Source organism: Ursus arctos, unplaced genomic scaffold (genome assembly GCF_023065955.2).
Source record: "Ursus arctos isolate Adak ecotype North America unplaced genomic scaffold, UrsArc2.0 scaffold_2, whole genome shotgun sequence".
Taxonomy (NCBI): Eukaryota; Metazoa; Chordata; class Mammalia; order Carnivora; family Ursidae; genus Ursus; species Ursus arctos.
Genome location: NW_026622874.1, coordinates 16,000,517 through 16,026,306, shown reverse-complemented (window position 1 = coordinate 16,026,306; position 25,790 = coordinate 16,000,517). Strand labels below are relative to the sequence as shown.

At 47.3% G+C, this 25,790-nt stretch overlaps 1 protein-coding gene across 2 annotated transcripts in view; it reads left to right on the top strand.

Moving 5' to 3' along the window:
• The first annotated feature begins 840 nt into the window (after positions 1-840).
• TNR (tenascin R) overlaps positions 841-25,790 on the top strand; it is a 79,470-nt gene continuing 54,520 nt past the window's right edge. For both annotated transcript variants that reach the window (XM_026509298.3, XM_057315544.1), the window contains exons 1-6: positions 841-1,384; positions 3,934-4,410; positions 10,449-10,712; positions 14,143-14,258; positions 16,514-16,664; positions 21,836-22,105. In XM_026509298.3, the coding sequence (XP_026365083.1) occupies positions 886-1,384; positions 3,934-4,410; positions 10,449-10,712; positions 14,143-14,258; positions 16,514-16,664; positions 21,836-22,105 (1,777 nt within the window). In that variant the 5' untranslated portion in view covers positions 841-885. The remainder of the gene's footprint in view (positions 1,385-3,933; positions 4,411-10,448; positions 10,713-14,142; positions 14,259-16,513; positions 16,665-21,835; positions 22,106-25,790) is intronic.

Sequence of the window (25,790 nt, the reverse complement as noted above, 5' to 3'; positions counted from 1 at the left end):
GTTTGTAAGCCTCTTTCCTCTTTTACATAGGGGATAAAAAAGAAATATAATTTCTATAAAACTGATTTGCATTACAGTAAATTTATCGTCCTCTGTGGGTTTTGGTGACTAGGTAACGAGCAGAGGAGCTAATTCATTATTTTAGCAATTTAAACAGGACCTCGGAAAAAAGGCACCCCGTGGTCACAAAACACCGGGACTAAACTAATGAGAAGATTAAAAGAAAGTTCGGCTCACACAGTCCCGATAATCACAAATGTACCCAAGGATTATTAACAACCACAATCACCTGGAACTATACTATCTGCCTGGTTGGTTATTCTAAAATCAACTTGTATTGAATACATGAGCTTACAGGAGTTAATAAGTTATTTTGAAGTGGCTGGCCGGGCCCCTTGCTAATAAATATGTGGGAAAATATGAGGGTATGCCTGAGGCTCCATGGTACCCTTCATCGTACTTCTCACCCAGCCCTGAAAGGAAGCTCTGAGCTCTCCCTGGAGGAACAGCCTATCCACCAAGCCCCAGTCATCAGTCCTCACAGGTCCTCTGTGCTGGGGCTACTTGCCCACCACCGGGCTTGGATTCGTGCATTCTAGATAAGCCTTTTGGGAAAGCAAAATGTCCTTCTGCGGAAGTAGTGTTCATTTTCAGGAATCCATCCCTCTTGGGGACAGAGCTCTGGACTTTTGTGACCCTGGTAGCTATTGTCCCTTCCCAACCTCCCTGTGGAAAATCTTAACTACCTATTCCCTAGCTTTGTAGGATCGTGCCCAGCCACGGGGCTCCGCACACCTCTCAGGGTCATCTCGTTCCTCTGTTTCTCTTGCAGATTCCCACAACTCCCCGCAGGCTGGTCTTGAACCCGGAACTCTGGCTGAGAGGATGGGGGTGGAGGGGGAAACGGTGGTCCTGAAGAGCATGCTCATTGGCGTCAACCTGATCCTTCTGGGCTCCCTGCTCAAGCCCTCCCAGTGTCACCTGGAGGTCACCACTGAAAGGGTCCGGAGACAGGCGGTGGAGGAGGAAGGAGGTGTGGCCAACTACAGCGCATCCGGCAAAGAGCGGCCAATGGTCTTCAACCACGTGTACAACATTAACGTGCCGCTGGACAGCCTTTGCTCCTCCGGGCTGGAGGCCTCGGCCGAGCAGGAGGTGAGCGCCGAAGACGAGGCGCTGGCAGAGTACACCGGGCAGACCTCGGACCACGACAGCCAGGTCACCTTCACCCACAGGATCAACCTCCCCAAAAAGGCTTGCCCGTGTGCCGGGTCGGCCCGGGTGCTGCAGGAGCTGCTGAGCCGGATCGAGATGCTGGAGAGGGAGGTGTCTCTGCTCCGGGACCAGTGCGCCAGCAATTGCTGCCCAGAAAGCGCGGCCACAGGTAGGGGCTGGGGGCTCGCGGGTCCAGGCAAGGGCAGCCGAGGCGCAGGGGAGGTGGGACAGCGTGCGGGGGGGGTGGGGGGGGGTGGGGGGCGGGACAGCCCCTCCCACAAAATCCAGCCCCTCCTCGCGTGGAGGGAAGAGTGCCCTCGCCTGCCCATCCGCAGCTCTCCGCTGCTACGTCTCAGATCTAAATGCGGTCCTTCCCGGGGGAATCGGGGCGGGGATTCTCCACACTGCTCAGCTAGTTTGAAATACATTAACCTGATTTGGGGGGGATGAGTCAGGTAATGGTACATCGGTTCAGCGCAGCAACTTCTGTGGCGAGCAGGGAATTTGGTGTCTGTCTTCATTCATCTTTGGTTTTCACAGGCTGTTGAATTGATATCTCTCCATGTTAACCTCAGGGACTAGAGAACGCAGGCGCTCTGTTCGCTCAGCCACAGCCTTTCTCCCATCTGAGTAAATGATAGTCATTAAGGTCTCAGAGGACCTGTCCCCATCTCCCGCAAGATCGAGGTTTCAGCTCCCTCCGCAGACACACCCACGTGGGTGCGCATGCACGCACACATCTGCTCATGCGCGCGCACGGACTCGCACACACTCGCGGAGCAGATTCCACGCTCTGAAAGGCTGAGTGGCCAGGAGACACCCACCCCCTGACTAGAAACCCGAATTACTATCTTGACCTCTCTGGTTGAAGTCATTACATCTTCAGAGCCAAGCTCCCTGAGTTCAAATCCTGCCTCTGCTACTTACTAGCTGGTATTTAAGCAAGTTACATAACCCGTGCCTGCCTTCCCCACCTACAAATGCTGATAGACTCCAATGACAGGGATTGTTACATATAAAATTTGGGGTATTCAGAGGAAAGGCTGACTTCTGGTAAGCACCATGTTAGCAACAGTTATCAGCTGACCCTTAATAAATAGAAATTGTGTTAATCCCCTTTTGTCCTCAGTCCGCTCACCCAGAAGGTACCTTAGACCCATGCCGGTCATTTTTTAATGAGAACAGGAATTCTTCTTGCTATCTTGGGTTCCAGTTTTCACCTCTGTAGGGTCTGGTATCTCGAGGCTTTCACAGGGAAGAGGCAGGAGGTGGCAGGGATGACATGAACCGGGCCTGGATGGCCTGCTTGTCCAACGGATATCAGACATGTTCATCCTGTGACACCAAAATTAGGGGAAGTTTCTTTTTTTTTAATAATTTCTTTATTATATTATGTTAGTTTCTGAATGGTGAAATATTTCACAAGTTTTCTCACCTCTTTCTCGTCCTCATAACCAAAGCTATAAATAAAGAATGTGAAGAAGAGAAAGTCCAGTCGTTCTATCTCCCTTTTTCCCCTTTCTTCAGTAAGTTTTCCTTTTCAGCGGAGCTGAGGAATACAGGGAAGTCATAGGTGTCCGTGGACATGAACTCCTCACTGCCCAGGAAGCTGGACGGCTTCTGAGTGGGCTTTCTCCCAGACTCCCAGCAGGCTCCCTGGCAGTTGTGGAAAAATCCACAAGCAAGAACTATGTTAAAGCAATGTCAGCATGGTGTCCTTTCAGACCACGGGGCTAGGTACAGTGGCAGAATTAAAAAAGGATATAACTTGCTTGACTTCATCTCCCCAGAGCCAAGCACAGAGAAGGATGCCAAGCAGGTATTGGGAGTGTGTTTGCTTAATTAGTTTATTTGACTCATGCTAGACAGATAAATTTACCCCTGTAGCTATGGTGTGGTAAGGGCTAGGACAGAGACATGCATAGAATCCAAAAAGATCACAGCAAACAGTAACTAAATGAGACTGAAGTTCTGGGAAGCCTTAGAAGTGACCCTGGTGCTGAGTTGTGATGAGCCAGGTTAGTTAAATGGCAGGAAGGAGAGGGAGCAAAAGATGGGTCTGTAGCACATATGACCTTGCCCTGCATAGCAGACTCAGTGCTCAGCCGACATCCCCTGGGGTCTCCTTCAGTCCCCACAGCCAGATCCTGGGTGTCTTTGTCAGGGACTGTCCTTGGGCTAAGGGAACCTCCTTGGCCTGCCCAAGGAGACAAGGTTGGGCATTTACACCACCCCAGAACAGCCCTTAAGCCGTGGTGAGGTGAGACCTGCACCGTGGCCAGAGGGGCCAGCAGGATTAAACCCAGGTTATCCTCCCTGGGACTTTGCCTGTTAACACACCCTGGCTTGGGCTCCTCCCTCCCCTATCTCCTCCTCTCCCTGACCAGTTTCTCCCGGGAGCACTTTCTAATAAGTCACCTTGACCTGAGTCCTCATCCAAGGTCTACTTCTAGGGAACCCAAGCTAAGACACACTGAAGGTGATCTCCTGGAGGACAGGGGGCCAGATCTCATTCATCCTTGTCCCCAGCACAGTGCGAGGCACAGGTAATCCAGATTGGGTGAAAATATTTATGAAATTGGATCGGTACCACACTAGGTTGCGCTTGACTGTCAGCCACACGAATCTGACCAGAGAGGCAGGAGAGTTCTCTGCCCGCCCCTCCCCATGCGCCAAGGTGCCACTGCGGCCCTTTGACCTCCTCCTTGACCATTCCAGGACAACTGGACTACATCCCTCACTGCAGTGGCCATGGCAACTTTAGCCTCCAGTCCTGCGGCTGCATCTGCAATGAAGGTTGGTTCGGCAAGAACTGCTCCGAGCCCTATTGCCCCCTGGGCTGCTCCAGCCGGGGCGTGTGTGTGGACGGCCAGTGTGTCTGTGACAGCGAGTACAGCGGGGGCGACTGCTCCGAGCTCCGGTGCCCGACAGACTGCAGCTCCCGGGGGCTCTGCGTGGATGGAGAGTGTGTCTGTGAAGAGCCCTACACAGGCGAGGACTGCAGCGAGCTGAGGTGCCCTGGGGACTGTTCAGGGAAGGGGAGATGCGCCAATGGCACCTGCTTCTGCCAGGAGGGCTACGTGGGGGACGACTGCAGTCAGCGGCGGTGCCCGAACGCCTGCAGCGGGCGAGGACACTGCCAGGAGGGGCTCTGCTTCTGCGAAGACGGCTACCAGGGCCCCGACTGCTCGGCAGGTAGGAAGAGGGCTGCGTAGGGCGTTCGGCAAACTAACTGGAGGTGGAAAGAGAGATGGGAGGGAAGGTGTATTCCATGCAAACGAATTCCCAACTGGGTTGTGCTCATTTGCTGTACAAGAGAGCCGATTTCTTGAGTCAGTCACAATTGATGAGGCAGACTTAAGGGGGAAAGAGCAGACGCCAGAAAAGGTCAAGTGTAGGCTGAAAGCCTGGAGACCGGAGCAGAGGCAATGCTAAGAATGCTGGCCTTGCGGTGGAGGAAAGCGGAGAGGCACGCCGTGGGACCACCTCAGGCAAGGCCACCCTCTAGCTCAGGGTGCTTCCAAGAGCTCCACCTGCCCCCAGCTGTCCCCCTGGCCTGTTGCCATGTTCCAGGGACATGTCCTTTTCCAGTGCTACTGCACAAGAGGGCAGTTGGTCTGTGATAAACAGACAAGCTAGGCACTCTGGTTCTTTCATAACTTACATATGGCAAGGGCTCACTAATTGGTGAAATGCTCTCGTGTCCACACGGACAAAAAGTATTTATAGGCAAGGAATTAAATGTAAACAGGAATAAAGTCCTAAAGACATCAAGCAAAAGCTCACGTTCTCACAATTGGTACAGAACACTAAAAGGCCGTGACTCACCTCGCTTCGGACGACATGGAGCACATTGGCACCAACCCCAATACATAGTCTGACTCTGTGGAAACGGATACAAAGGTGATAGCCTGAAATGAAGATCTAAATCCGGCGGAGGGGAAAATATTAATCTCTCACTGGAGATTTTTTTTTTTTACCTTAAATTAGATGATTTTCATCATTTCACTGCTGCGGCTCATCCCCTTCTGACTAAATCAGTGACTTGCTGATACGTTTTGTTTGTGTATCAGGTTATATGACTGATCTTGATCCTTTCCTGTTACGGTTGAATCTATAATAGCGGGTTCAGAGTGCCCACTGGGAGGATTTCAAATAAAAAATAACAGCAATCGAATATCTTTAAACTTTCTGATGGGTTATCTCCTGGGAGGTCAGCGTCATTAGCTTCCTGTCCTCAGCGTTGCCAGTGATCTTCACCTGGCTAAGCGGACCAGTCCGACAAGGTCCCTGCACCTGTGACTTCAACTTAAATTCTTTGGAAAGATCAATGGCAATAACGAGAAAACAAAACAGTAACGCACTGCTTAGGGAAGGAAATCTTCTCACGTTCCTTCATTGTTTTCCATATTGTTATTTCATTTAGCCTCCCAATTTTGTTTACTGAACTGAAATGTCGTTCTAAAAACACATACAGTTGTTATACCAATTGTTCCAAAGGAAAATTCAAGCAGAAGTTAAGCCTCGTCATGACGTGAAGCCTTGTTTGCATCCAAAGTCACGAGGGAGTTGCTGGCAAGGGGAGGCTGAGGCATGGCCCTGGGTTCCAGCCACAGGACGAGGCTCTGTGAGGCCCCAGCAGGGGACGCTAAGGGTCCGCGTGAGCCATTGCTCCGGATGGCTACTCTGGAGCCCACATGCTTCTTGATAGAATAGATCTTTGTTGGGCTCTACAGACCCGCCATGTTCCTGCCATATTCCTGACCCTGCTTTTCTACAAGAATGGGTCCATTTGCAAGCAAAATCTGAATCCGATCCTGGATCCAGACTGAACTGGAGATAAACCCACCTGGTCACTCAGGGAAGTCTCAGCAGCTGCTGGCACAACCGCAACTGGGTGGAGTCCAAACGGGAACCCATGTTACTCCAGCACGTTAGCTCTGTGCTGTTTGAAGACGACTTCGGGAGGCCCAGATGAATTGCTTTACAGGTTCCAGAAGCATGTGAGGAAGGACAGTTGCATAACCTTCACCTGTTTCTATAGCAACCCCGGAGCCACCACTCATTGCAGGTGCTGCTCTCAATGCCTGCCTTTTAAACCGAACACCACAGGTCTCTTCCAGAGAAGTATCTAGGTCATTATCTAAAGTGCTCCTTTGCTTGCTCTTTGAGAGAAGGCTGTGGGAGAGGGGACTCTTTACCCACTGTTTGACATTTCTGGCCAGATGCACACACCACAGCGTCACTGCTTCCCTCGCCAGCAGGCGTGAGGACAGGAGAGAAAAGAATAAGGAAGGTGAAACTGTGGAGAGCCACAGAACATACCTCTGCACGAGTCCTTCTTTTCTCTTTGGCAAGGCCACGGCAGAGAGCTGCCTGTTGTGTGGGCTTCATTTTGAGCCCCTAGACCACCAGAGCTTGGATACAGCTGAATAGCGTCGACAAGGCCACTATATTTGACTCCCAGCCTTGATCTTTGCTCATAGCGTGCCACAGGACAAAACCTCAACCTTTCTGCCTCTGTTCTCTGGCCATGTAAAGATAATAGAACAAAAAAGTCATGAATATGAACGCTCAAAACAGGCCGTAGAAAGAAGCTACACTGGGCTTCTCGTTTTACAAATTTAAAAAGCAGCAGTACAGAGAGGCAGAAAGATTTTTCTAGAGCCAGACCGCTAATTAATGGCGGAGCAAGAATGAGAGCCTTGGTCTCCTACCAACTTCTAGCACTCTTTAATCCTCTCCGGGATGCTAAGTAAAGCAGACTTGAAAAATAAAAATTATAAAAGCCACATACACAAAGAAATGGTCTTTTGATAGGAAAGCTGAGCCCTGTCAAATGATTTTTTTTTTTAAAGCCTTAGCGGTGGAGGAGAGAAACATGTTAAACTATTTGTCCACATCTGTCCCCAGTGAAGGAGGTTAGCACAGGATCTGTCCAGTGAACTGGCCAAAACTCCCTATGAGTCAGCAGGATTAAAGAACCACCAGAGCAGGACTTGAAACAATCCAGATTGCTGTTCCCTGGACTTCAGTCAGACCTGCGGAGATCCATCAACGTCAGCCCCTGCCTCTGCCCACACTGCAGCCAGCCCAACCTTTGGCACCTGAAATTACTCGCTCCTTGGAGCAAGACACTTTATGGAACGGATTCCAGCTGCTCTCAGCACACATGTGCACAACTGAGGCAGGATCTAAAAAGTAACCGGCATAGAATCTTTGCAGATAAAGCAACTCCAATTCTTCGAGCCACAATTTATTCCTTTTTAACTGCCTGCTCTTTCCCCCAAAGTTCAAAGTCGGGACCCCAAAGAAAGTAAGACTATGAATACTTTGCTTCACCCTCAATTCACTGAATCAAGGCGTATGGCTCTTCTACAGTTTCTTTTAATAATTCAGTACCATTTCACCTTATGGGAATTACTGACACCAAGGTACACAGCTGCTGCTAATTTATAGGGCAAGTGCTGGTGGTCGTGGCTTCTTCCATTGAGCCATGACCCCCAAGAGTATTCCCACCACAGACAACACCATTGCTGCTTTATCATCACGAGTGAGGGCGGTGTTTACCACCAGGCTCAGGTCTCAAGATAAAAAATTTGCCAAGTTAAGCTGTCAAGATAAAAAATCCTTCTATACTCCCTTCTTACTTTAAAATCCCAAGGTTCTCTGCCTGGATCATTATTAGCTTTATTTTCTGGAAGAAGGAACCAAAAAGAAATATACTGACTTGTCCCAAGTGCCCTAGGAGTTGTCGATGACTTGAAATTTGGAATGGCCATGTCTATGGCTATGACAGGAGAAGTCCCACTTCGGAAACTTGGAATCAGTTGTGTTGAATCACAAGAGGCAAGCAGTAGAGAATCCTTTTTTAAAATAAGTTTCTGACTTCTAGGATAAGCACCAGTCTGAAATTTATATCTTAAAGAATAGTCTGAACTCTCCTTCACGGTAGTTTATTTCGATGGCTATGTATAAATGAGCAAAGGCATTACGTGCAATCTATAACCTGTCCTACAAATTGTAGGGGGAAGAACACCAAGTGTAGAAGATCTGGGTTTGAGAACCAATTCTGACCCAACTCCCTGACTTTTAGCAAGTCCCTTAACCTGGGTCTCAGTTTCTCCATTTGTAAAGTTGGGTTAGTTATATCTACCCAATCTACCTCATAGGGCTGCCATTAAAGGATTTTTTAACATTACAGGTAGATGGTGTGTCTGAACATGTGTCTATATTTTATAGACTGTGAAATGCTGCGCAAATGTAAAATGGTATTGTTTACTGGCTAAGAGTTTCTAGAACCATTCTGCCTGGTTCAAATCCTTGGTTCTGTGTTTGCTGACTGTGGGAGTCAGTTTCCTCATCTGTAAAATGGGGTAATAATAATACCTATCTCATAGTGTTGATGAAAGGACAAGACGAAACAGTCCACATAAGAATGGTTGGCATTGTGCCTGGTGTATGGTAAATGCTCAGTAGAATCATGCAAAGTACTGACAGATTCTATATATAAATTCATCTTCCCTTGGTCCAGGGGCCAGGCTATCCCAAAGGTCTTAGTGCAGTTCAGAGCTTTAATAATGTCAGAATTAAAAATGATATAAGCTTATAAATGATCGTTTGAAGTTTAATTATTTAAATCTCATTGACATACGTTTAATTTTATAAATTAAACAAATTTAAAAAAGGAGTGTTTAATTTTTTGTTTGTTTCAGTCAGCATTTGCCATCTCCAATCACAGGGAGCTCTGCTTTCGAGACTGTTTTATACAATGAATGGTTTGGGGCACAAGCAGTCAAAGCAAATGCCCAGCACTGCAAATATATGGTCCTAATTCCACCCCATGAGTCTGAGTTAGAGGGCTTGTCATTTCTGCCTCTGCCGAGGATTTGAGGGCACATGTGTGAACAGAATAGAGAGGACAGGTGCTCTCCACTCACACAGTCTGTGAACAGCAGCTGCCTCAGTCTTATGCTTTTGGTAAGGTGAAACATTCAAAGCCAGTGGTGACTCTTACACTAACTAACATCTTCACCACATGTCAACCTGTAAGTTAATTACGACTATTTCAATATTGTCCCAATTTTTTATTTAATCTCTGGGCAGGTCCAATGACAGGCACACTGGAGTTAGCCTCCCAATGGGTCTTAAAGGTTCAGTTATTTAATACCCACACTCCTGGTGAATATTCACTTCCTAAGGGAGCCATACATGAAAGACTATTTCAGTGAGGCTTATTCTTGGGTGATATTCTGAGTAACATTTGAGATGTGGAACAAGAGAGAAAAATAAGCCCTCGAGAAAGCTTCTTTATCATCATCCCCAAGATCAAGGCTAATAAAAACCAGTCTAACACAAGTCACATTTCTTTCAAAACCTCAATGGCTTCTTTTTAAGAGGAAAAATAATACAATAAAGGGTTATTGAATGTCTTCATCTGGCTATGGTATCCAGAACCTACTGTTTTGGCTTCTTATGTTTTACAAGATAACCAGGAATAAGCCTTTATTCCCACTTGCCAAATCAAATATGGGCTCCTAAGGTAATCTGATGACATACACTTATTTAACGACCAAAAATGTTGGCCAGTGGTGTGCTGTTAAATATGTAACAACTAGCTCTCTGAGGGAAAAAATTAAAAACCCTGCTTTATAGCGTTTGCCAGTTTCCACGGTGGAAATACTCCTTCCATGGCCAATTTCAGACTACCAACATGACATATGTCACGCAACATGGGGTTGGGAACAGCTGTGCACTAGAATGCTGTTCTACAGTCTTCCCCCCAGAGAGGTACAGTACACGTGAATTATCTCGAGGGCATGTTTAATGGTAAAATGTCATGAAATAATTTGAAAGTAATGAGTTTTGAGTATTTATTCCCTTTGTTTTTAATACCATTGACTTCACTGTACATTTATACAATTGAGTCTTCAATGATGGCTGTATTTAACAACAGTCTTGAAAAATTCCTGAAAATTTGACATTCAACTCTCACAAGCTAGCAGGAGCTGCTCCGGCTCACCACTAGCTCGTGGCCCTATGGGGAGAGAAGTACTAAGCACAGACGAGGCAAGAACCTGACCACAGAAGGAGTTACAGATCACTCTAAGCCAGTGAACGAAGCAGAACATACGGGCAGGGTGTGTGGGGTGAGATGTGAGGAAGAAAGTTGAGTCCAGGATGGGGAAGGCAGTCCTCTGAGCTCATGCTATCTGTGTATTGCCTCCCGGTAGTTGCCCCTCCAGAGGACTTGCGAGTGGCTGGTATCAGCGACAGGTCCATTGAGCTGGAATGGGACGGGCCGATGGCAGTGACGGAATATGTGATCTCTTACCAGCCGACGGCCCTGGGGGGCCTCCAGCTCCAGCGGCGGGTACCTGGAGATTGGACTGGTGTCACCATCACGGAGCTGGAGCCAGGTCTCACCTACAACATCAGCGTCTACTCTGTCATTAGCAGCATCCTCAGCCTTCCCATCACTGCCAAGGTGGCCACCCGTACGTAACATTTCCCCGTCCTCCTTCATTTTTCTTTTCTCCTACATGAGATCATGGGCATTCATGATAGCAGTGTCTTTTCTTAATTCTTCAGGGATGCCTGCAATAATCACTGCTCTTGAGGGCAAGGGCTTCCGACGGGACCCACTTGGAAAAGGGTAAATCACTAAAAAGGCACATCCGATTAAGAGAATTTCCAAATCCGGTCAGCTCCCATCAATTATAGAACCAAAAGGACAAAAAAGCAATTATTGAGTTCTGACTTGTTATAAGCTCAAGTCTGATTAGAAGTCAAAGAAAGTATGAGACTTATACAGACTTTGAATCTAGTTAGGGATTCAAAACCAGAAGATAGGAAATAGGACGTATAATAAGCAAGTGCTAAATGGTATGTTACAGATGGTAAGTGTGTAGCGGAGTGGGAAAAAAATCTTATTTAAAACCACACTGACGACACCCACTTCTCCTCATAGAGGGGTGGCATAATTTCTTCATGGTCTTTTGTTTAGCAAAATATAGTCTATTTTGATTATAAAAGTTGAGGCTCTAAGGGATAGTTCAGAAAGATTCAGTGGAGAGAAAGAGCGGCAGAGACAAAGGCCAGCTAAATTGCTCTCCATAAGAAAGAGTTTTCCTTTTTATTTAGAACAGGGAAAAATTCCTATAGGTGGATATCTGGTTTTACATGTATTTTGTTTAAACATAGAAAAATGTCAAAAGACTGCATACCAAGAATTAACATTGGCTACATCAAAGAGTAGAATACGAAGATAGGAAGGCAGTTTTTTTTTTTTCTTTAATACCACTGGTTTCTTAAATCGTCTTTCCCAATATTGCTTCTCCACCTCTCAGATGCTGGGAAGGTGACTTGCAATTCAACTCTGATACTATCTACCTGGAGTGAGTGTCAGGTCCCACAGGTTAGGGCCTGAGTCTCACAGGACTATCCTCACCTCAGGCTCCAGTCACAGGTCCAAAGCTGTCACCTACTCCTGACTGACCAGCTGTAAATTCAAAGGGTTCCCACAGTCCTTTCCTAGGTTTAATAATTCTTTAGAACAACTCACAGAACTCAGGAAAGTGCTTTACTTATACTGTCTGATTACCAAGGATACAACTCAGGGACAGCCAAATGGAAGAGATGGTTAGGGCAAGCGATAGGGGATGGGGTGTGGAGCTTCTGTGTCCTCTCTGGACACATCACACCCCCCAGCACCTCCCCTTACCAACCTGGAAATTCTCTAAACCCTGTTGCTTGGAGATTTTTATGGACGTTTCACTCTGGAGGCATGATTGAATAGGTCACTGGCCATTGGTAATTAACTCAGTCTCCAGCCCGTCCCCCCTCCCTGGAGGTTGGAAGATGGGGCCGAAAGTTCTGATCTTTTAAATCATGACGTGGTTTTTCTGGAAACCCGCTATCTAGTTATCTTGCCATCATACAACAGATATTCTTTTTTTTTAATGTTTTTTTATTATATTATGTTAGTCACCATACAGTACATCCCCGGTTTCCGATGTAAGGCTCGATGATTCATTAGTTGTATATAACACCCAGTGCACCATGCAATACGTGCCCTCCTTACTACCTATCACCAGATATTCTTATCACTCTGGAGATTCCAAAAGTTTTAGGAGTTATGTGCCAGGAACCCAGGGACAAAAACCAAATACTTTTGATTTCCATCACGCCGAGATTTCAGCAGTAGCAGGACACTGGATCAAGAAGTAACTGAGAAACAGAAGCCCGTGGGTCAGGAAATGGGACTTCTCACCAAATAAGGGATAAGAGGTTCCAGTCCACTTTATGTAGGTCTCAAAGGACAAGATGGCATTTGGATAACAAACGCCATGAAATTTCAGAGAAGGGAGAGGTCAAAGGAAGAAGAGCTGGCCTTGAAGGCTCCTTGGACTTGAATTGCACTCGAAAGGATAGGGACCGGCAGAGAGGAAAGGATTTAAGAAATCAGCCCATCCCCTTGCTTTCCAGGTGACAGAGATGCTGTTATAATACTGGATTCCCCCAACGAATGCTGACTCTGTAAATAGGCCTATAATTATCTCTGTTTATATTTGACCTTTTTTTCTAAATTCCTCTGGTGCCTGAGAAGCAGTTTTAAATATCTTCGATGATTGTGTAGAGACGCAGGTCACCATCTGCTGCTTTTCCCACCTTGCTCCGGGATGAGTCACCACGGCAAGTGCCTGGCCCGACTCCCAGGCGTCTCCTCTCCCATGCACGTGCACGCGCAGTGATGAGGTTTCCATCCCCCCCCCCCCCCGTGGCCCGTATTATGCCCATTCAGGGCATCCCCTCAGGCGAGCTCCCAGGTGACAAGGACAAAATCATGTAAACTCACCTGACATGCCTTCAGGTGGGTTCAGAATCAGACCTGCCTTTCAACCAAGAAGCATGAGGAAGCTTCCAAACATGAAGGATGAGAATCTGTCAGTTTTCCAATGGAATATCCCACGAGAGGCAAAGCTAAAATGGGAGCGGGCTCCCTGGAGAACTGAGAAAAGTCATGCTGTCCTATCTCAGGGCTGGTAATTGGAACTCCATTAGGACAAGCATACCTCCACCTCACTGAACCTGTGCATGCCTGTGTGTGTGTGTGTGTGTGTCTGTGTGTGTGTGTCTGTGTGTGTGTGTGTGTTTGTGTCTGTGGGGGGGATTGGAGTCAGAAAAAGGGGAGATTAAGAAAGGAATGAGAAACAAGATAAGTGAGGCAAAGGTGAGTGAGGGAGAGAAGAGACAAACAGTGAAGAACTGGAGAAAAGAGGGAGACAGTGGAGTGAGAGCAAACATCCCAGGATCTGCCATTGTCCTTTGTGTGTGCCTTTGGTTGCCTCGTGGACGTGAAATGGAAATCTTAGACCATCCTAGATATGGCAATTTGAGCTAAATGAAATACTCTGACTGCACATCAGATGATCAAGAAAAGCATTCTAGTCTTTATTCTGAAGTTGGCTTTCATCTTTAGCCAACTCTGTCTGTGCCTCCCTCTTCCTGGGTGTGAAATGGGAACATTTTATTGCCTCTCAGGAATCCTTAGAGCCTCCAAAGACAGTGTTCAGTCCTCTGAGTAATGCATCGTATTAAATACCAAGATCTGCCACATTAGTAAGGAAAGGAAGGGTTGTCTCTTTTGTATTTTAATATCAACCTATGATGGAATAGACAGCATTAAAAAAGTATTTATTAGATTACGTTTTAAGTTCACTCCGGTATCACCAATACAGAGCAGCACCAGGGCCATGACAGAGTGGGCCAACCCTACACCTGGTGCCTGTCATGTCTGTAATAAGATTGGGACTGCCCACCACACCCAAGGTGTGGAGGGATGGCACCCAGGCAAAGCCCCAGGTGATGCTCTCTGTCCCTGCCAGGGATAGCCGTGACATGGTCACCCACATTGCTGTGTTCCAGATCTCTCCACTCCTCAAGGGCTACACTTCAAGACCATCACAGAGACCACCGTGGAGGTGCAGTGGGAGCCCTTCTCATTCTCCTTCGATGGGTGGGAGATCAGCTTCATTCCAAAGGTAATGTCCACCTGTGACACTGCCAAACAGCCTCATTTGGCGTATTCATACCCTCAACTTGGAATCAGAGGCTGCAAGGACAGCGCTACCCAATGTCTCTCTCCATGCAGCTGAGGACGCGAAGGGAGCTTTGGTGGTGTCTGAGCTATAGAACATCTCTTCCACAAAGGCGTGGTGGACGGACGAGCAAGAGTAGCCCTGGCCTCACACCCTGGCTTTGGAAGACGGGATGTGGAAAGCGGCCACCAGGCCCGGCTCTCTGCTCAGAAAGCTTTAGAGTTTGGCAAGCTATCATTTTAGCAAGTCTAAAAACCGAACCTTCAAAATGTTGGGGCTTCTCTTTAGGACATAAGGAAAGCCAGACTGAATCAGTAACATGGCTTCGTTCCATGCAGAAGATGCAGAAAAGTCAGCTTGCGTGGCCGGGCTCGGAGGCATAACACGAAAATACCTTTCGTAACCTATTAATTGAGAAAATTTATCCTTGAACACATTACATTATTAGTTTTTGAGTTAAAAAGTATCCTGATTGCTTTCTCTTCTTTGAAGTAGCATTTTCTTGTGTTAATCTAGAACTTTCCCAAGTTGCCAGAAGCGCCTGCCTACTTCTGGTTTTCCAGAATTTGCTGACCTTCCTGATATTCTCCCTGCCTCTACCACTCATGGGAGTGTAATGTTTAATCCTAGGCCTTACCCCATCTTCATCTTTCAGTATCAAATAGCATTTTTCCAGTCATTCATCAGACTTAATGACGGATGACACATATTTGGCTAACAAGACAGTGATCTCACCATTATTTTACTTCAAAATTCTTCGAGGCTGGGACTGTTGGGGCTACCAAAGACCTTCCAGTTCACAGAGTATGACCCTTCATTTTACATCGAGTTTGTTTAGTTTAAAGAGACTAAGACCAAGACTCAGAAAACTTAAATAACATCAGATAGCTAGTTGGTGGCAGGCTTAACACAAGAACCCAGGGCTCCAGAGTTCTGTCCACAAAGCAAGACTTTCCTCTCTATGTGAGTAGTCGTGTCACTGCAAGCTAAATAGAGCAGGCATTCTGTACAAATACCTTCTTGTATGTCTTACCTGCATTAAAATGGCCACTAACGTATGGGAGGCAACTGGGTGTGTAACAGGGCAGAGAGAATCCTATCACCCTGATGCTGAGGCAGAAAAAAACTATGCTAGGTTTGCCTATTTTACATGTAATATGTAAAACTCTAAATAAGACCTTGGCCAGGGCATGCCAAGGTCAAACACATGGCCACATAGAATAACTGTGATCTGTAGGTTGCAGCTACTGGCTGGGGGGCAAGGGAGGGGGAGGAGGGCGAGGGACATGAGTCACAGTGATTTATGAGTATGGCTATAAATTATATATAGGGCACTCCGGGTGACATAAACAGAGTCCAGAGAATAGGGAAGAAGGGCCGTGACACAAAAAAGAGTCTTCTTGTCCCTTCCATTTCCAGGGACACACACAGAAAATGTATAATAACAGACTTGAGAGGTAGGTACGTAGATGATCCTGGACCCGACATCATCCAGTTAATCCTTCTTATTTCTTCTTCCACCAATTTGTCTCTTCTCCTTTCTCCTTTGTGTTATTCTTTGTTCCATGCTTCCTTTTTCTCTTCTTTGTACTTCCTAGCGGGTTGTGTCACTGGCTCCTAACTCATCTGGGTGAAGGGAAAACAAGACATTGACAGATTTGCACCCAGTGTAACAGCATGGAAAACTCCAGATAGAGCAAAATAATAGCTCCAACTCATTAAAAAACTGGCAACATCTTAGTTTGGACAATGTTGCATGTATACGTATAGATGTATGTTCACAGCCATACACAGACACGAGTCCACTCTTCTAAATAGCCAAGGGCATGGTCATCATAATAAATGCCCCAAAATCTGATGGATGCTAACCGTAACCATCAAATATGGAATCTTTGGCAAGAGTTAATCCACATCACCTCATGACCAATTTTTATTGGCGAACTCAATAGACTCAGGGAAGGCCAAAGAAATGTTCTTGAAAGTTGATTCTCCATTTGCCAAATCCTCACAGTGTGGTAAGATTCTTACTGAGTCTGCTGGGAGTTTTTCCTGGCCCCAGACATTCAGCTGTCAGCATCACGGGAATAGATGTGGGCCCCATTTTTAATGAACAATTCACAGTCAATGTTCCACACTTTTCTCTTCCAATGATTTTTCTCTTTTGTCTTTTCTGCTTCTTCTTTCCTCCCACCTTCCAGAATAATGAAGGAGGGGTGATTGCTCAGCTCCCCAGTGACGTTACATCCTTCAATCAGACAGGACTAAAGCCTGGGGAGGAATACATTGTCAATGTGGTGGCTCTGAAAGAGCAAGCCCGGAGCCCCCCTACCTCGGCCAGCGTCTCTACTGGTGAGTGCTTCCAACCTTCTTCCTCCGCCTACGCATTAGGTCATGCTAGGAAAAGGACAACAAATTGCCCAAGAAGTAGAGGGACAAAGGGTGCTGGGTTCTGTCCCAGAGCAGGAAATGATGTGGATACCTGGAGATGGAGCAACTCTACCAGATGCTTAACTGAACATCTTCCCTATTACTAATCCTTGCAAGCGCAGAAAACTGGGAGAATATTATATGGGGAAAATTCTTTGTTAAGATTTCCAGGATATTTCTTTTGATCTTATTCATTAAGAGGCTTCATTTGTCAGCCCCTGGTATCGAGAGCTTGGGAACCAGCAAGAACTGACTCTTATCTATTGTGAGATTTAGCGAAAGTCATCCAACCCTTCCCAAACTTGCCACCATTTTCCAGGGATGAATGAAAATACCTCCTTCTTTGAGTTGACATGAGGATTAAATTAGAAAAAGCACACGAAGTGATTAGGACTATGCTGATGAGAGAGTGCTCAATACCTATTGTATACACATATATGTAGAGAACACACGTAGAAGTGAGAGCAAGTGGAAACAAAGCATTCAAAATCAGTACCTGTGAGTTGGGTCACTGTTCAAGGTGATGACTTAAGTTGATTATTAGTTCATCCCCCACGTTAATCTTATGCAAGATTGTCATTTCTAGATTCCATTCAGTAACTGCATCATCTTTTGCCTTGTTGTTTTCTTAGCTAACAAAGGATGGCCAACTTCAATGCTGTAAATTAGCAATCATGATGCATATGTGTGTGCCCTCCCCAAGAATTTCTCAAAAGTTACAAATAGCATCGGGTATCATTTTGGGTCTCATTTTATTGATGGGGGAGCTGAGCCTCAAAAGTTAAGCACTTTTCCCTTTTAGTTGACAGAAACTGAGATAGGTGAATAGTGAAATAGCTTTGTTTTTCATAAACTGACATTGACACCTAAGAAAGCCAGTTATGGGTTTAGGACAAAGGCCAAGTTGGCCAGAAGAAAGAACGACAACACCGTGTAATGAGACCATGTTTATGGATTAGTGATTCATACTTCGCTAATTGGATCCAAACTAAATAACATCAGGTGCTGAGGCTTAGGCTCAGCCTAGAAAATATTGGTTTTAAACTATTGTGGCATTAGATTATGTTCCATTAGAGCACTGGGGCTCCATGGCAGTGGCTCAAGGCCAGGATGAAGGGGAGATTCAGGCCTCTGATGACATCCACACCCATGCCCAACACGGCCTCCAACCAAGGCAGCTCCACCTGTTTTATATTTTGTACGGTCATTTAAGATTTTCTTCCTTAAAGGAAAAGAGTATTATTCCCCCTAAAAAGGCTTTAAAACTACTGTTCTAATGCAAATATGTTTTAGAAGAAACTCCATAGCCATACAACCTAAAAGTGCTCTGTAGGAATATCTTCGGACGCCAGTGACTAGAGTTTTTCCACGACTCTGTTCCCCAAGGTTATGGCGGAACCTGGCATTTCATGACGTGTGTAGATGCGCCACCCCTGGGATAGAACGTTTCAGTGCCTCCAAGTCATTCCTGTGAACCGACATTAAGAAACCATGACTGGAAAACAAAAGCCAGGGTAGAGGAGATGGTTCAGGAGAGGGCAGAGAAGAGCATGACAGCTGTAGAAAGTTTTTCCTCCAAACTCGAGGAAGAGAGTCTAACCAACTACTCAGTCTTCTACTCAAACCATGTTTTTATGAAATTTGCAATATTTTTTGGTTTGGAAGTTCCTTAAGATTCAAATTCCAGATTTAAAAATGTGTGGTAAGGCTAGGCAGATTTTTTTTTTCAATTGAGAAAAATGTCCTAGTTAATACTTTGGCATTGCGTACAGAGTCATGAAGAAATGGAAAGAAAAATATTTATTCCAGTTGACTTTCTGAGTAGAACTTGTGTTTATTTAGAAATTAGGACCTAAATTGAAAGCAAGCTGATACCAACCTGACTAGAATGGGGACACCACTGAGTGGCCAACAGAAGGGCAGAATCCAAGGGCGGCTACAGAAAAGAAGGTTGTGTCCCAACCCTGTCGGCTGTTTTCAGGAAACGATTGTTTAATTATTTCCTTCTGCCGAGGTCTGACAGACACCAACCCCCTCCTGCGAATCTCTGAGTCCTCAAAGGCACTCAGACTGACTTCTTCCAGGCAGGCCCTTTAGGGAATGCAAATTACTGGACCTCCTGCAACTAGAAAGTTCTCTGTGCTGCACGATTATGTTCTAAATGGACAATCCATTATGATTAGGGTCTTGGGGTCTTAAAGAGTTAAAGGACAAAAGCCTTCCAATGTCATTTGAGTTTCTGTGACATCTTTTTTTTTTTTTTTTTCCCCTCAAGAAGCTCCAGTTCTTTGAAATGCTTCCCTTTCTTTCTCATGGATACAGAGGCTATTCATTCATCTCATTTCCTCAACACCCATATACTGAGTATCTATGTTTCAGGCTTTATGCTTATACAGCAGCTGGAAGACCACTTCCCCCATTTTGTTATTAAATTAAATTAGATTTAAAAGGCCCAAGTTACCTAAAACCATTAAATTCAGCATGCTGAAAACATCTGGATGTGTTCTGTTAAATCATATTATTGCCCCAAATATGAAAAACAGAACTTCATTTTAACTCCAAACCAGGTGGCACCAAAATGGCCTGGTGATTTTCATTTTGGCTGGTACTAAGCCAAAAATCCTAAGCTGCTTAATAAAGAACAAGACTGGGCTAGACCCAGAAAGAGGGTGGGTTGCCCAGGAAAAGGCCCAACTCTGAAAGATTAAGAAGCTCAAAATCAGACAGAGTCCATCCTGAGGAAATGCTCCATTTTGGAAACAGTAGGAGGTGGTCCAGAGTGGACTGGTTTAAAAAATCAGTCTTAGTCAAGACTCTCTGGTAACAAGGAAGAAAATTTTTCTTTAACTAGCTAAAGCAAAAAAGAAAATTTACTGGAAAGACATAGAAAGACATGTCTCCTGAAACCCTAGGACCAGAATGTATCTGGATGTCACAAAAAGCTGGAGAGTGGAAAGCCAGGTTCAGGTTACTTTCTCTGTCTTTCTAGAGGCGCCCAGAGTCACTCATTTCTCCTTCTCTATGTACATTTGTTCCTAAAATTCTGCACCCAGTTCTAGTGTGTGTGTGTGTGTGTGTGAGTGTTTGTGTGTGTGTGTATGCATGTGTGCGTGTGTGTGTGTGTGTGTGTGTGTTTTGAAGAGGAGGGCCCCCCCACAAAGCAATTCTCTGGACACCAGCTGGGCATCCTACAATTCCGCTCACTTCTGACACTATCTACCAGAGACAGGAACAGATTCCATAGGTTGAGGGCTCAGTCCCACAGGACTGCCCTCCCCTTCAGATGCCAATTGCATATCCAGGTCATTACTTGTGTTTCTGACCAAGTGGCTGTAAATCAGAGGTTCCCACCACCCCCTGCTCAGGTTTGATTAATTTGTTAGAGCTGCTCCCGGAACTCAGGAAATCCATGTGCTCACAAGATTACTGGTTTACTACAAAGGATATGAAAGGATACTAATCAACAACCAGGTGAAGAGATACATTGGGCAAAGCCCCGAACAGAGGAGCTTCTGCCTCTATGGAGTTTGGGGGCCCAGCATGGTGGCACGTGGAAGCGTTCTGGTTCCCCAGCCTGGAAGCTCTCTGAACCCAGTCCTTTTGGGTTTTTACAGAGGCTTCATTACAGGCGGCATTGATCTTGACTGGAGGTCAGGAGCGGGACTGAAAGCTCCAACCCTCTAATCACATGGCTCACTCCCCTGGCAACCAGCCCCTATCCTCACCTCATTAATATCACAAAAGACAATAGCACTCTCATCACTTAAGAGATTCCATGGGTTTTAGGAGCTTTGTGCCAGGAAGGGACCAAGACCAAATATGTGTTTATGATAAATCACTCTCTCCCCTCTTCACTCCCCTCCCGCCTGTTTTCTCTCTCTTCAGATCAGATGTTTTCTATTTATGTGTGAATATGGTAGAGAATGGTCATACCAGCCCTGGCTCTACATGGTCCCAAACCATCTAACCAGAGAATCTGAGCCTCTGGTTCCAATTCCAAAAATTTGAAGAACATTAATATTAATATTAACCAGCTCCAGCCAGAGGGGCATAGTCATATTATAAATGCAAACATGGAAGCTGGGCCTACTTTTTTAGAAGGTGATGAGTAATTCAAAAAGGACACATTGGCCATGCAGACCTGCCATGAGGAGTTGAGGACAGCATTGTCTACTCTCCTCACTAAGTTCTTTCTTTTTCTATTTCCGTTCTACATTCTCTTCCCTTCCTGGACCTCACCATTGTCTAATTCACTATGAACAGGACCCCAAATGGGTGCTGGAACCATGGATGGTGGACCCCCTGGGACACCAAGCAGCTTTTCTAGGTGACGCCACCCCACGATGATGTTCTCCTCAGCCACTCAGTGCCAGAGGCCAGGGCTCAGGAGGGACATTCCGTGCCCTTCTAGCTCAGGAATATGCAAGAACAGGTGGGAAAGAATAGCCCACAAGTTGCTCTTCCTAAACTAAGGTCTTTTTTTTTTCCCAGAAGAACAAGTTTCCCAGAAGGTGTATTTACGTCCACCATGCAGATGCCTGTTGGGCTGTGATACTGTCTTAGCAACTGGACTGAGTTGTGGGTGTGGCCGAGCAGGGACATCTTTTGGACATTCATGATGCCCTCCTTTGGCAACCAAGTTGGAAGTCTCAGATATTTAGATGGAGCTGATAATCTCATAGATCTTTCGTCAGGGCTCAGAGAAGGTGAGAGAAGGGCAGGACACATACACCAGAAGCGCATCTCGCAGTTCTCTGTGCCATTACCTCCCGACAGAAGCAATGCTGGCCTCTCAAGCCAGCGGGTGCCCTTCCCCTGCCCAAATGAGGAAGTGTCAGCACTGAAAAACCAGAGCCTGGTGAGAGCAAGATTCAGGGGAACTGAATTCCAGTGTCACTTCCCCTGTTGTGAAACTGTGTGTCCTCAGGAAAGGGATTTCGTCTTACTGTGTCTCATTTTCCTCATCTGTAAATTGGGAAAATACTCTCCATCCTCTCTTTGACTGACCAAGCTAACCTAAGGAGGAAAGGAGAGAGCTAATTTCAAACACCCATTTCTCAGACTCTTTTTTCTGCTTGATCTTTTTCATTCAGTCATTGATGGGCCCACACAGATCCTGGTTCGAGATGTCTCGGACACTGTGGCCTTCGTGGAGTGGACCCCACCTCGAGCCAAAGTCGATTTCATTCTCTTGAAGTACGGCTTGGTGGGCGGGGAAGGCGGGAAGACCACTTTTCGGCTACAGCCTCCCCTGAGCCAATACTCAGTACAGGCCCTGCGGCCCGGCTCCCGCTACGAGGTGTGGGTCAGTGCCGTCCGCGGGACCAACGAAAGCCAGTCCACTACCACCCAGTTCACCACAGGTAGGCTGGGGGGGGGCGGGGGGGCGGGGAGGGAGAGAGGGTTGAGCCAGCCTGTGCCATGGTCACATCAAGAGGGGTATCGAGGGGCAAGGTGACATTGCTTGGGCGTCCACCTTATCCCAGACCCTGCAAGAAGGGAGCAAGAGGCGGGGGGCTCAGTGAAGTTATAAGAAGGCACAGAGGAGCACAGCGCACCCCTGTTTGAGAGAACTAGGTGCCTGTCCTGCCTCTGCTACCAGCCAGATCTGTGACCTGATCTAAGGCTCTTCTCCACGGCTCTCAGGCGTCTCCTTAGTAAGATAAAAAGTTCGTCTTGAAGGCATGTACGCGTCCATATTGCTAGCCCAAATGGCAATTTTGTGAGAGTTCAGAAAATGTGCCCTCCCTCGAGGTGCTTTACTGCTATTTGCGGGCAGTTGTAATAATTCTACAAATTCATAATGACTACACAGCACGGCGGCGCCCGGAGGAGTTGTGCGCAGCCCGAACTGCGCGGCCGGCAGCAGGCCTTCTGCCTGAGACTCTGTGACCCCTTCTGCCCTTTGCAAACACTGGCAGGAAGGCTCATGGGAGGCCTGCTCCCACAGACAGTAGGCTGGCTCCCACCTGCCTCACTGTGATGACCCCTCACCCCCCTTCCCAAGGCTGTCAGGACTCGGAAGGAGCTTCCCCCACAGTCAGGAAAGGCTGGACCTCATGGTGACCTGCTTCCTGACTCTCTCGGAGCCTGTCAGGCTGACCAGCTAGGGGACAAATAGGACAGGCACCCTCCGACCACAGGCTTCCCAGCACTCTCACTGGCTCAGCGGGGGCTGGGATCAAATAGTGAGTCTCCACCTGACCCGGATTCTCATCTCGGTCTCTCTACCCTGGAGAGGTCACACATCGAGGAATGTCTCTGCCAACTCCAAGTCGTGCAGGATCAAGGGAAACTGCTAGCATCTGTAGGATCTGAGAACCAGCACCTTCTGATGGGGCGAAGTAGGAGAATCGCTAATTCAAGGATCCTACTTGTGGTGTGGCCCAAGAGCTGTTAGGGGTGGGATAAACGAGCTGAGGGGCTTCACGGTGGTTCAATCAACAGCACCATGATCCCCCAGCTGTGTTTACAATCAATGGACAAATAAGGCAAAGAATAAGACAGAGGGAAGCCTAAATATCCCCTAGATTGGAGCCTGTAGCTCAGTGTTGGAGCAAGATGGGCTTGCAAGGTGGTGGTCCCTGTGGCGCGGGGCCAGTCCCGCCATGTGGCAGAAGTCGGGGGACTACTCAGGTGAGGGTTTGTACCATGGAGGAGTGTGCCTGATGCCTGGGGAGAGCTGGCTCCCATGAGAGGGGAGCAGAAGGGCAGTGCCTATGTCCTGCCACAAAACTCACCATTGAGGGAAGTCCACCTTCCCCAGGGTGAGGAAAAGGCCAGAGTCTTATAATGGGGCTCCCTGTACACAGAAAGACTCATTGAGAGTGGGTGCACAAAGGCAGCAAGTGTGGACACCGACCAAATGGGGACAGCAGGGCTTGATTCAGAGAGAGGTTCTCTCCCAGCTCCTGTGCCAGACTCCACCCCACCCAGGGGAGCACAGGTCAGATTGTTTACTGAACACGTCTTGGGATCCCAGTGACTGAATATACATCTAAAAAAAATGGAACTAAATTCTGCCCATTTCTCTTTCCTTCTTCTCCTCCACTTAATCCACATTGCTCGGGGCTGAGCATGACCTGACACACGGCCCCTTCGTGGGCCAAGGTCAAGGTCAGCCGTTCCCCGGCCACCCCTCACACCCCACAACACCGCCTGCTAGCTCAGATCGTGGGATCTCCTGGGGGCCGCGATTCTGTTCTGAATTTCAAGACAGTTTTTGTTTGAAAAGTGGTTTCTTTGTGCTTTGCTCAGATAAGGAGTTTGAAGAGGCAGGAAAGGAGAAGAGCACTCTCGAGCAGCACGATGAAAGGCAAATGCGTGGTGTTTAGGTCGACAAGATGGAAGCAGGATTGGCTGGTGGCCCAGGAAAATTCCAATCAAGACAATTACCTTCTGCCTGCTCGGAGCTCCCCTGAGTTTCAGCTCAGTGCTGCGTGATTCTGTTTCCGGTCGCTGGCTGATTGGCAGTTGTTAGGGGGCTGCCTTCTGGCCTGCGCCTCCAACATGCTCCCCTCCGCTCAGCAGGGGAGGGGCCACGGGGGCGGGAGATGCCAGCAGCTTCGCAGAGGAGCTCTTGGGGTCCAGGGCTGCCAGCCGAATGGGGGGGGGGGCAGACCCTCGCAGTAGGGCCCTCCATCATTTCAGAACTCCGCTTAAATTCAGATTAGCCGAAGTGCTTTTCCAGGTGATGTCTCCGACCCTAGGAGCGCACTAATTGCCCTGGCAATTAAAGCAGAGATTTGTTTCCTGCATGGTGAGTGGGACATTTGCCCGGGTCTTGGAGCTGCTCCCAAAAAGGAAAGCACCCTGATGGGAGCACAGGGGTGAGAGAGAAGGCCAGTGGTTAGAGAGAAGCCAGCCCAAGGAACCCGGGAGGCCAATCTCGAGCACCTTCCTGCCCTCGGAGGCTCTGGCTTCAATAACCTTCATGAAGGCAGTCCTGGGATTCTTTCTCTCCATTGGAGGCCTTCTTTCTGAGCACATGTCTCAGGGCACCAAACTCGGCCTCCAGAGCATTTGGCCAAAGCAGAGGCTGCTGCTCTAACCTGAATGCCCTAGACCTGTCTTGAATGCTGTTAGGAGTTGAATTGTGTCCCCTAAAAAGATGTTTGATTCTTAACCCTCAGTCCCTGTAGATATGACCTTCTTTGGAAATAAGGTCTTTGCAGATGACTGAATTAAAGGAGGTCCTTAGGGTGGGTCCTAATTCAGTATTACTGTGTGTCCTTATAACAAGGGGAAATTTGCACACAGAGGCAGGTACACAGGGAGAACACCATGTGAAGTTAAAAAGCAGAGATTGAGGGGATACTTCTACAAGCCAAGGAATGCCTAAGATTGCCAGTGCACCGCCAGAGAGAGGCCCTCAGAAGGAAGCCACCCTGCCACCACCTTGATCTCAAACTTCTAGTCTGTGAGTCAACACATTTCTGTCAGCCAAGCTGCCCTGTCTATGGCAACCCGGGAAACTGAGACAGAGGCCCATGTCCCAGTAGTTGGATCCCCGGCCTGCTCAGCGACGATTCCATACAGGCATTCTCTCACACATGAGCCCGGATGGCATTTGCCACCCCAGCTGGGACCAGCTGCCCTCAGTCAGAGCTGCTTTTCCCTGCACCACCTTGCCCCAAGTATCCTCATAGCCCCCCAGCTGAAATATTGGTCTACGGCCATACCACCCTAAACGTGCCTGATCTCGTCTGAAATATTGAACGAGACTTTTCTAAAGGCTTTGAGGTGGCAGACAAGACTGAAAACTGACAGTTTTCATCCAGGCACTTCCCATGTGGGTATGGAATATGTAGCAGGTGCCAAGCAGTCTTCTAGGCACTGAGGCTCCCGAATGAACGAGAGAGACAAGAGCCCAGTTCCCGTGAGTTACATTCCAATGGAAGAAGAAGCAAAGAAGTGCACAGGATCCTTCCATCCTGAGTGCTATGCTCAGAAGGGAAAGGGATGCTGAAGAGGAATGGCTGCACAGGGTTGGCATTCGGAAACGCCTCACTGAGGAAGCAAAGTTTTAACCAACACCTAAGTGACCTA